Raw genomic sequence first — 11,093 nt, 5'->3', positions numbered from 1 at the left:
GAGCTGGGCGGTACAGTGGTGTATTGGTTAGCACTGTCGCCTCACAGCAAGAAGGTTCTGGGTTTGAGCCCAGTGGCCAACGGGGGCCTTTCTATGCAGAGTTTGCATGTTCTCCCCATGTCTACATGGGTTTCCTCTGGGTGCTCCAGTTTCCCCCACAGTCCAAAGACATGCAGGTTAGGCTAATTGGTGGCTCTAAATTGACTGTGAATATGAATGGTTGTTTGTCTCTGTGTGTTAGCCCTGAAATGATCTGACGACTTGTCCAGGGTGTACCCTGCCTCTCACCCATAGTCAGCTGGGATAGGCCCCAGCTTGCTCATGACCCTGCACAAGATAAGCAGTTATGGGTAATGGATGGATGAATGGATGTGATTTAAGCTCCAGTCAGTAACAGGTGTATGCAAATTAGTCCTAATGGCATGCACACACTTTGCAATCTGCAGCTGTGTGCTCAGAGCTCCAAAGCACATGGTTGTAACAGATGTAACCAGACAACTGTTTGAGATATCAAGTTTGATATTCGATTGTATCTATACAGGCATGATATAAAGTGAAAGTGCTGGTTTACTGCTGTCCACCAGGCACCCAGCAGAGTCACACCATAATAAATGTCATGGTCTTGTTTCTGGTGTATGGCATGCAGTGTTGGAGAAAGGAATGAATATGTATTGCTAACTGCAACGCATATCTCATTATTGGTATAACTGTCACAAGCCAATGCAGCAATTTATTGACATGAAATTCACCACACTACATAATTTGATGGTTCATATGCTATAATATTGTTCTACTCAGGTTGATTTTGTGCCCTTCCAAATATTTTGCTCATACACTCATTGGGAGCTTCGCTTTTAGGCAGTGCCTAAATATTTATATTATTATTTGTTTGTTGCTTGGCTCACTTATGCCCAAATTTTGTAGTACTACTGTGTACTAGCACTTAATCCAACTATTGTGTTCAGTTCACTGTTCTTCCTTCATCGACCCTGTGCTTGCTTTTTGGTCAGTTAAGGGCCCAACTGCCTTTTTAATCACCTGGAAAAGACTCTACCTCTATTAGACTTTACTTTGGAAAAAAAATTATATATAAGTACAAGTCGATTATTAATGTAAATGCAATATCAGTTGGCTAATGCTGATAGTGCCATGCTAATCACATTTCAGATTTAACATTTAAGGTCACTTGACAATTTATTCAGGCTGATCAACTGAGAGATCTAGACTTATCTTTAAGGTGCACTTGTCTGAGCATCAAAGAAGTCCCTGAATGAATATTATCAGAATGAAACCAATGTGTATACCATCTAAGATTTTGCACTCTGTGATTAAAAAAAATGTGTTTAACAGAAAGGTCATTTTCTCCAACTCGTTTAAACAATGAACCCTTTAGACTTAATTTCTTCATATCATTAATCATTTCTAAAGTTAACCTTTAGAGAATAAGACAATTCTGGAAAGTGGAAAGAAGCACATTGCTGACAGTAAGGTACATTATACTATGTGGCAATTACTTTTTTTTATGTCCCTGATGTTAAGTCCATTTTACTCAAAAACGTCGTGATGATGCTCCACCATGTCCTCTGCGTGTCTAACGACATGATGCGAAATTTGCGTTGTGGAACACAAACTCGCTTTCTCCTTCCTCTCCAAACCTCATCCGCACAAAGAATGAGGGCCGCTGGGTCGCTCTCGTGGCATACTCGGCCTCGTTCATATAAAGAAGGAGGGTCATCTTGGCATGGAAGGGTCGAGAAATGACGGAACCGTGAGGTGAAAGGCCACTTCGGGCCTGCATGCCCCGCGCTCCCTGGACTGCATTAGAGTCTCCTCAGAAGCGTCCAGGGATGCGAAGATACATCATCATCATCATCATCATCACCCTTTAATTCAAAGGATGCGTGTATTTCCATTAAGGGTTAACAGCCTCTCGTGTGAGAAGAGTCCCGTCAGCAGATCAGCGAGTCGGCAGAGTGATCTCTGGAAGCCAGTCGTTGGAGCGGCGGCTTTCTTCGCAAAACATGTGCAGCTTCTCCAGAGCTGGGTCTTCCCACGAACCATCAGTGGGACTCTGTGGAAAAACAAAAATAATGATGGGCAACTCCGTTCAGTTGTTCAATAGAGTTAAATGTGTTGTGATATGCGCTGACTGATGCTGTAGGCAATATTGCTCTGGCACATGTGGCATGTCTTACCGTGATAAGAAGGCAGTGACAGTCCTCAGTTTGATCTTTAGCGCAGACAATTTCACCCAGACGTTGCACGTCGTTCACTCTCACGATGCTGATGTCGTTCTCGAAGCAGAAAGCCTGGATAAGAGTGAAGTGGATTTGGAGCGAGATATCGCACTCAAACTCTTCATCCATGGCCAAGACGCAGAACGACACGTTGTCAGGATCACTGCAGAAATAAGAAGAAAACAGCGCATGAGCTGAAATTCACTTATAGCCTCCTATAATTTTGAAGTCTGGCCATGGACATCGCAACTATACTCACTCATTCATTATCTTTGCGCACTCGTAGACACCGACGGTGACGCGGCCCTCAGCCTCGGCGCACTGCAGAGCCTCAACCAGCGATTTGCTTTCATTAACCATCTTGGACTGGGTTTGTTGTAGTGGTAAAAGTCGTACGATGTATCCTACTAGCAAGTTCACACAGTTTGGAATGAAGTTTTGGTAACAAGTGTCTCCTATTTATAGTCAGAAGCCGGCACGCGTTTGCATTCTGATTGGCCAAGGCAGGACAATAAAAGAATGAGCAATTGAAGGCACGTGCCGATAGACATGCATGACATCTCAAAGAATTAATAATGGAAAAAGGTCAATTTTGCACGCTGGTGACTTTTAATTTGTTTCTGTTTTTAATGGAAAGCTTTTGTTGCCTGTCGACGTTCGGGCACGTGCACTGCAAGATACACGGAAGCAAATAGATTTGATATATGTTCACGGCACAGGTTGCAAAGTTTGCGCATACACAAAAAGCATAAAATGTGAATGAAGTTCTTAGATGCAGATGCCTCATCAGTTATGCAGCTGTAATGCGATAAAGAACATGGCAATTTTGTACTACGCTAATATTAAAATAAATGTACGTAATTACAATATAAAAGAGTGGTGCAATAGTATGTAAATCTGAAGTACAAAATGGAGTTGTACCCACTTTTATCTTTTGATGAAGAAATCCCATTTAATAGTGTGAAAATAAGTTTCTTTATAACTTATTTTTCCACACATTTCAGCCACGAAAATAAAAGGGCTGGTTCGTGGCGTCTTGAAAAATGGAATATGAATGTAATAAGAAAAAGTAATGATAGATAGATAGATAGATAGATAGATAGATAGATAGATAGATAGATAGATAGATAGATAGATAGATACTCAAATTGTACTTGTGCACATCAGAATTGCAACTAATGGTCGTGTGGTTGTAGACGATAACAGCACGCGTGGTTGTTTAGCATACGCAAAGGTGGCCCGAATTTGAAGCGTGGCGTGTTTAGACCCCCCTCCTCTGGTGGTGGCAGATCACATCTGTTCATCGGAGATATTAAAGGATCAATCAAATCCTACCAGCTATCGTGGTCCTAGTAAATATCCAAAGTGTTGAAAGTATTGAACACTTATATTGCAAATTCTCTCTCTCTCTCTCTCTCTCTATAAAAATTTTATGGAGATAGGCTATAAAATGGGTTTAATTGATAAATGAAGTAACTATGTTACTTCCATGAAAATAAGATAAGATGATATGATAAACTTTCGAAGGATTCTTTTTTTTTGTTCCAACTTGCTAAAGACAATACAAAACAATCGATAGATTTCTTTAAAAACATATAATAAAACTTAAAGGTTAAAAAATAGATAAATATTTTTATGACTTGTGCAAAAAAACTATTGACTACGCGGCATTTCATTTTTTTTTAATTCTTCATAAAGTTAATGCAACACAAGAATTCGATTTATTGCATCTTCAGTTTAGCTGTGACAAATTAAACCTAGTATTCCACTAAACTTAGTATTAATATCAGCAGGGTGCAGAGTGGTCAACTGAAAGTGTCCTCTGTTTTAACGTAGCTCGTTCCTCTTCCTGTCTGACAGTAGCACGCGCCTGCTGTTGCTCTCAGAACAATAAGAAGTAAGGCAGAGTCGGATTTATGAGGGCTAATCTCTCTCTCACTCACACGCACGCGCACACACACACACACACTGTGTGTGTGTGTGTGTGGGGGGGGGGGGGGGGGGGTTAGTGGCGAGAAGGTACTAAAAGTAATTGTTCACGGGACCACCTGTCACTCGCAAGCACGTGTGCAGCGCGAGACGGACGGACGGGCTACAGATGTGACGCACACGCAATACAGAGAGGCAGACGAGTTGCACGCGCCTCTGCTGAGGTCAACTCAGTGGTACAAGTGCATGCAAATTGCACGAGTTTAAGACAGACCTTTGCAATATTCTAGTTGCAATTAAAGAGGGCACAGAAACAAATGTGCATTTATACCTTTATATTAGATTACTGGTCAAATACTTTATTATTCAAAGGAAAGTTGATTATGCATATGAATTAGCCTATATATTTCATTGCAGAATGTTGCACTGATTCAAAATTAAATTATATTCTATACACACACATTACTCAGGATTTTCTCACCCTCTTTTTAACGTAATTTGGTCTAAATTCACATTCAAAAAGTTTCACTTGTGTTTTTCTAACATCGGCGTATGCCTTTTTAAAGTAAAACTCAATACAAAACCCCAGTACAAACTTATGCTTTATTTTAATGACTTTGGTGTGGTAGATCAACATAATAACGTGAGGTGATGCAGGGTGAGGGATAAAGGGTGACTGGAGTGGGTGTATCCTAGTGAGGCCCCTCCATCTGCTCCTGTTCTGCCCAGTAACAATAGGCCTGAATCTGTCAGCGTCAATCTGCTCTCTCTGTCCTCTCAAACGACACATTTTTATCTGCAGGCCTGATTTGTTTTGCAGTTTTTTTCCGATCACTAATAACACAAAACTTATCAGAAATGGGCCTATAACCTAAACGTTGTTTTGTTTGCTTAACGTCTTTGTATTTCCAAACGCTAAGCTTAACAAATGATTAAGCTAATATTGTTACAGTATAGTACGAAGTGACAGTGAGAAACCCTCCAACGCTCCTAAAAGTTTAATAGTTGCTCGTGTGACGCAAAACAGTGGTCATATCACACACACACACACACACACACACACACACACACACACACACACACACACACGTGCATTTTGTTTACTTTTTTTTTTCTCCAGATGCATTTGCAAAGTCATCTCCTTTTACAAAGCTTCTGTGTGACCTGCGCCACAGAGCCAAGCAGATTGCATGGCAGGGCGTCATGGCACGCGTTGCTCATTTGCATTTGTATAGGCGTCCAATAATAGAAGTTTTTGAATTGATAATGGGGCCGTTTCAAAATGTCTACAGATGGCCACACTCCACCTGTCCTTTTGCACGAGGAGGGGTTCATATGCACACTTTCTCTCTCTCTCTCTCTCTCTCTCTCTCTCTCCAGCAGCTGTACTAAGTCTACTCAATTTTAGAACTCTTCTTTTAATTTTTACTCATAAAAAGTTTACTAGGTCTATATTTACGCTTTTTGTTATCATTTAAAAGAAGTCTTATGATAATTATTCATATGACTTCCATTGCCCCCTTCGACGTTTATAACCTTTATAGCCCATGATAAAGGCTAATTATAAATGTATGCTGATTTTAAAACATAAAGACCGTGTAAAACAAATTCGCAATATTCAAATGAATTGCTGCTTTAATTCTCATAGACCATGCATTCGACAACAAAATGTGTATTTCCATATCTAAACATAATACTCAGATTTATGCTCTTCTTATGCAAAATTGTTTTAAAGTAGCGTGCAGTCCAGGGCACAAAAAAGGCCATGGATTATCTCCATCAATCTGCCACGAGCCGGAGTGTGATAATAGTATTAGCATACCAATGCAACACGGTCCAATCAGGATCAGCGCCGTTTCAGGCGCATCACGAGCCCAAGAATATAAAAACCGACGCCTGGCTCTGATTCGCCACCAAGCTTTTTCGGACTATCCCGTTCTCTACATTTCTACCGTGCTCATCTCAGAACGACTCATAACACCAGCATCATGACTTTTGAGGAAGTTGCCATCCAGAAGCCCAGCGAGAGAGCTCAAGGCACCGGCAAAGCACTGGAGAAGCTTTTGGTGTCTGCCAAAACGCACGAGTGCCTCACCATCGGCGTGTATGAATCTGCTAAAGTGATGAATGTGTAAGTATCCGATTTGTGCACTTGCTTTTAGAATCGCAAACGTACCTTACTGAGGCTGACTGAGCCTTACATGTGATGCGTGATACTGTACTCACGCACTGTTTTCTTTTTTATTTCTGCAGTGATCCTGACAGCGTTTCCTTCTGCGTCCTGGCCATGGATGAAGAGTTTGAGTGTGACATCGCGCTCCAAATCCACTTCACTCTTATCCAGGCTTTCTGCTTCGATAACGACATCAGCATCGTGAGAGTGAACGACGTGCAATGTCTGGGTGAAATTGTCGGCGCTAAAGCTCAAACTGAGGACTGTCACTGCCTTCTTATCACGGTAAGACATGCCACATGTGCCAGAGCAATATGCCTACAGCATCAGTCAGCGCATTTCACAACGCATTTAAATCTATTGAACAACTGAACGGAGTTGCCCATCATTATTTTTGTTTTTCCACAGAGTCCCACTGATGGTTCGTGGGAAGACCCAGCTCTGGAGAAGCTGCACATGTTCTGCGAAGAAAGCCGCCGCTCCAACGACTGGCTTCCAGAGATCACTCTGCCGACTCGCTGATCTGCTGATGGGACTCTTCTCACACGAGAGGCTGTTAACCCTTAACGGAAATACACGCATCCTTTGAATTAAAGGGTGATGATGATGTATCTTCGCATCCCTGGACGCTTCTGAGGAGACTCTAATGCAGTCCAGGGAGCGCGGGGCATGCAGGCCCGAAGTGGCCTTTCGCCTCACGGTTCCGTCGTTTCTCGACCCTTCCATGCCAAGATGGTCCTCCTTCTTTATGTGAACGAGGCCGGGCATGCCACGAGAGCGACCCAGCGGCCCTCATTCTTTGTGCGGATGAGGTTTGGAGAGGAAGGAGAAAGCGAGTTTGTGTTCCACAGCGCAAATTTCGCATCATGCGTTAGACACGCAGAGGACGCGGTGGTGCGTCGTAGCGACGTTTTTGTGAAAAATGGACTTATTAACATCAGGGACGTTTAAAAAAAAACGTAATTGCCGCATAGTATAACGTACCTTACTGTCAGCAATGTGCTTCTTTCCACTTTCCAGAATTGTCTTATTCTCTAAAGGTTTAACTTTAGAAATATTTATGACAAAAAATGAAGTCTAAAGGTTTCACTTTAGAAATATATCATAAAAAGACAAAAAAAAATCTAATTCATTTTAATTCTAACAAATGTAATTGTAATTTTTACGAATGGAACAAAGATGAATAAACTGGTGAAATAAATGCTGCCTAATGTGTTTATGTCTGCACTCTCGTCATTCACTGAGCCAGAACCGAAGAACTGTCATAAGTACTTGCACACGCTTGCAGTGTGGGGTTGTGTGTACTGTCAGCAGCCTGGCCCCATGGCCACTGATCTGCATGTGTATGATTCAAACACAATAGCAGCACGCCTCTGGCTCAGACTGGGAGTCTGCACAAGGGAGTCATTGTTTGGGGCGGCAGATGTCCGAGCTGCCACGCAAACTCCATCTGCCACAGCGAGCAGATGGGAGGTGAAGAGTAGGCTTTGGGAGGGAAAGGAGAAGGAGGGGGAGAGTGGGTGTTTGAATGTTGAGCTCACTTTCGCATTGGCTCAGAGTTCGCTGTTGCATTGTGTACAATCTGCATCTGCTTGTAGCATGTGCAAGGGTGACTGCACCCTCTTTTCAAATGAAAGTCGTATTGAACACAGTAGTGTGACCATGCACACACACAAATGGTTAGTGTTGAAGTGTTTAATTAAGGACAATACTGGTTGAATACCTAGTGAGAACGTGTTAATTTATGTCCAGGCGCACTTACACTAACTCTACAAGTGTTGCTGCAATCCGAGTGCTAGGAGTAAAATGTATTGTAACTTAAACCACTTTCTGTGATTTTATTTATATTCTACATACTCACTGCTTCCACACTTTTTACTAGTTTTTAAATATTTAGGGTTCTTTGATTTTTTTTTTTTGTGTAGGTATACTGCAAGACTTTATAGAAACGTTACTGTTTAATTCAACATTTTGTGCAACCTTATATAATATATATACCCTGACTTCTTGGATACACCTTGTGTCTACACTCTCTGTCCCATCACCTACACCTACCATACATGCACACACACTGACTGTAGTCCATCTGTCGCAATCAGCTCCTCTCTACTCTGTCCATCAGTGGAAAGGGAAAACCCCTGAGCAGATATTATTTGGATGGTGGTTTATTCTTAGCATAGCAGCAGCAATAACATGGTACTGTGTATTTTGCTGGTCGAGTGGATCAAGTACGGCAGTATTGTTGGGATTTAAAACTGTGTAAACATACTACGCTTTTTAAACCAAGTATTAACATCTTGAACTCTTATTCAGTTTTTCTTCTTAAGGCATAGGCTATATATTGTTCAGCAAATAGTAATGTATTCAGGAACAAGTAAAGCTAATACATAAGTAGTTATGAGAGTGAGAAATGTATCATTAGGCTCAATTTAGCCATCACAGATTTAAAAAATAATCACACACCATAAAATAATTCTTTGGTCATGAGTTGAGATCGACAATCTTACAACAAATAATGTGAAATACACATGACTGGATAGTTTAGTTCCACTGCAACCAAAACTAGCAGATGGCAAAATTCTGGCAGTGTGATGTGATTTTTATACACATATATATACTCTGTGAGCAATGCTATGACACTCAGCTATACAGAGGTGCTTGAAAGTTTGTGAACCCTTTAGAATTTTCTATATTTCTGCATAAATATGACCTAAAACATCATCAGATTTTCACACAAGTCCTAAAAGGAGGTAAAGAGAACCCAGGTAAACAAATGAGACAAAAATATTATACTTTGTCATTTATTTATTGAGGGAAATGATACAATATTACATATCTGTGAGTGGCAAAAGTGTGTGAACCTTTGTTTTCAGTATCTGGTGTGACCCCCTTGTGCAGCAATAACTGCAACTAAACTTTTCCGGTAACTGTTGATCAGTCCTGCACACTGGCTTGGAGGAATTTTAGCCCATTCCTCTGTACAGAACAACTTCAACTCTGGGATGCTGGTGGGTTTCCTCACATGAACTGCTCACTTCAGGTCCTTCCACAATATTTTTATTGGATTAAGGTCAGGACTTTGACTTGGCCATTCCAAAACATTAACTTTATTCTTCTTTCACCATTCTTTAGTAGAACGACTTGTGTGCTTAGGGTCGTTGTCTTGCTGCATGACCCACCTTCTCTTGAGATTCAGTTCATGGACAGATATCCTGACATTTTCCTTCAGAATTCACTGGTATAATTCAGAATTCATTGTTCCATCAATGATGGCAAGCTGTCCTGGCCCAGATGCAGCAAAACAGGCCCAAACTATGATATTACCACCACCATGTTTCACAGATGGGATAAGGTTCTTCTGCTGGAATGCAGTGTTTTCCTTTCTCCAAACATAATGCTTCTCATTTAAACCAGAAAGTTCTATTTTGATTTCGTCCGTCCACAAAACATTTTTCCCATAGCCTTCTGGCTTGTCCACATGATCTTTAGCAAACTGCAGACGAGCAGCAATGTTCTTTTTGGAGAGCAGTGGCTTTCTCCTTGCAGCCCTGCCATGCGCACCGTTGTTGTTCAGTGTTCTCCTGATTGTGGACTCATAAACATAAACATTGGCTAATGTGAGAGAGGCCTTCAGTTGCTTAGAAGTTACCCTGGGGTCCTTTGTGACCTCGTCAACTATTACACGCCTTGCTCTTGAAGTGATCTTTGTTGGTCGACCACTCCTGGGGAGGGTAACAATGGTCTTGAATTTCCTCCATTTGTACCCAGTCTGTCTGACTGTGGATTGGTGGAGTCCAAACTCTTTAGAAATGGTTTTGTAACCTTTTCCAGCCTGATGAGCATCAACAAGGCTTTTTCTGAGGTCCTCAGAAATCTCCTTTGTTCGTGCCATGATCCACTTACACAAACATGTGTTGTGAAGATCAGACTTTGATAGATCCCTCTTCTTTAAATAAAACAGGGTGCCCACTCACACCTGATTGTCATCCCACTGATTGAAAACACCTGACTTTAATTTCACCTTCAAATTAACTGCTAATCCTAGAGGTTCACATACTTTTGCCACTCACAGATAGGTAATATTGGATCATTTTCCTCAACAAATCAATGACCAAGTATAATATTTTTGTCTCATTTGTTTAACTGGGCTCTCTGTATCTACTTTTAGGACTTGTGTGAAAATCTGATGATGTTTTAGGTCATATTTATGCAGAAATATAGAACATTCTAAAGGGTTCACAAACTTTTGAGCACCACTGTAAGCCACCAATAGGAGGATGGCATAAGATGACACCAAACTGATAGGACAGTTATAAATACAGTAGTGGTAATGGCAAAATGTAAGTGAGACATGCTAATAGACAAAAAAGTAATCTTATTACCTCAAGTGCACAAATGTTTCTTTATGTGAACTGTTTTATTCATGACCTCAGATTACATCAATTAACATTGTAAACAGAACAGTAATTTTCTTTAATCATAGGTCTATAATTAAAAGGATCTCCACTGTATAATCTGATATGGAGAATGTTATTGTACAGTCTGATGTATAATTCAGCCACAGTTTTATTGGGATCTCATACAGTCTCGTACAAATAATAATCTTAAAAGCCTGACAAAATCATCGTCTAAAACCAACTTTAATGAATTACTTCAGCTGTACTATTCATTAGTGTCAGTTTCAGATGTGAAGGTGAGGCCAATACATTGTGCATAGTAAAAGATGGGCTACTGTCAATAATGTTACACTGACT

At 40.9% G+C, this 11,093-nt stretch overlaps 2 protein-coding genes across 2 annotated transcripts; one reads left to right on the top strand and one right to left on the bottom strand.

Moving 5' to 3' along the window:
* Positions 1-1,957: 1,957 nt before the first annotated feature.
* LOC132894915 (growth arrest and DNA damage-inducible protein GADD45 gamma-like) lies at positions 1,958-2,600 on the bottom strand. Its single transcript, XM_060935049.1, has 3 exons — positions 2,497-2,600; positions 2,196-2,400; positions 1,958-2,071 (listed from the first exon to the last, which is right to left on the bottom strand). The coding sequence occupies exons 1-3, from the start codon at positions 2,595-2,597 to the stop codon at positions 1,958-1,960; spliced, it is 420 nt and encodes a 139-aa protein (XP_060791032.1). The 5' UTR covers positions 2,598-2,600.
* A 3,504-nt stretch (positions 2,601-6,104) lies between these two features.
* gadd45gb.1 (growth arrest and DNA-damage-inducible, gamma b, tandem duplicate 1) lies at positions 6,105-7,350 on the top strand. Its single transcript, XM_060935048.1, has 3 exons — positions 6,105-6,297; positions 6,420-6,624; positions 6,748-7,350. Exons 1-3 carry the CDS (start codon positions 6,155-6,157, stop codon positions 6,859-6,861), a joined length of 462 nt encoding a protein of 153 aa, XP_060791031.1. The 5' UTR covers positions 6,105-6,154; the 3' UTR covers positions 6,862-7,350.
* Positions 7,351-11,093: the final 3,743 nt, after the last annotated feature.

This window comes from Neoarius graeffei, chromosome 12 (assembly GCF_027579695.1).
Source record: "Neoarius graeffei isolate fNeoGra1 chromosome 12, fNeoGra1.pri, whole genome shotgun sequence".
NCBI classification, from domain to species: domain Eukaryota; kingdom Metazoa; phylum Chordata; class Actinopteri; order Siluriformes; family Ariidae; genus Neoarius; species Neoarius graeffei.
This window is presented reverse-complemented; position numbering and strand designations above follow the sequence as displayed.

What these genes read in the sequence shown, in the direction of transcription:
- LOC132894915 (XM_060935049.1), bottom strand. Translation starts at nt 2,597, where the DNA reads ATGGTTAATGAAAGCAAATCGCTGGTTGAGGCTCTGCAGTGCGCCGAG. An exon ending in TGCGCAAAGATAATGAATGA is followed by an intron (nt 2,401 to 2,496) that starts GTGAGTATAGTT and finishes TTATTTCTGCAG; the next exon opens with TGATCCTGACAACGTGTCGT. An exon ending in GTCACTGCCTTCTTATCACG is followed by an intron (nt 2,072 to 2,195) that starts GTAAGACATGCC and finishes GTTTTTCCACAG; the next exon opens with AGTCCCACTGATGGTTCGTG.
- gadd45gb.1 (XM_060935048.1), top strand. Translation starts at nt 6,155, where the DNA reads ATGACTTTTGAGGAAGTTGCCATCCAGAAGCCCAGCGAGAGAGCTCAA. An exon ending in TCTGCTAAAGTGATGAATGT is followed by an intron (nt 6,298 to 6,419) that starts GTAAGTATCCGA and finishes TTATTTCTGCAG; the next exon opens with TGATCCTGACAGCGTTTCCT. An exon ending in GTCACTGCCTTCTTATCACG is followed by an intron (nt 6,625 to 6,747) that starts GTAAGACATGCC and finishes GTTTTTCCACAG; the next exon opens with AGTCCCACTGATGGTTCGTG.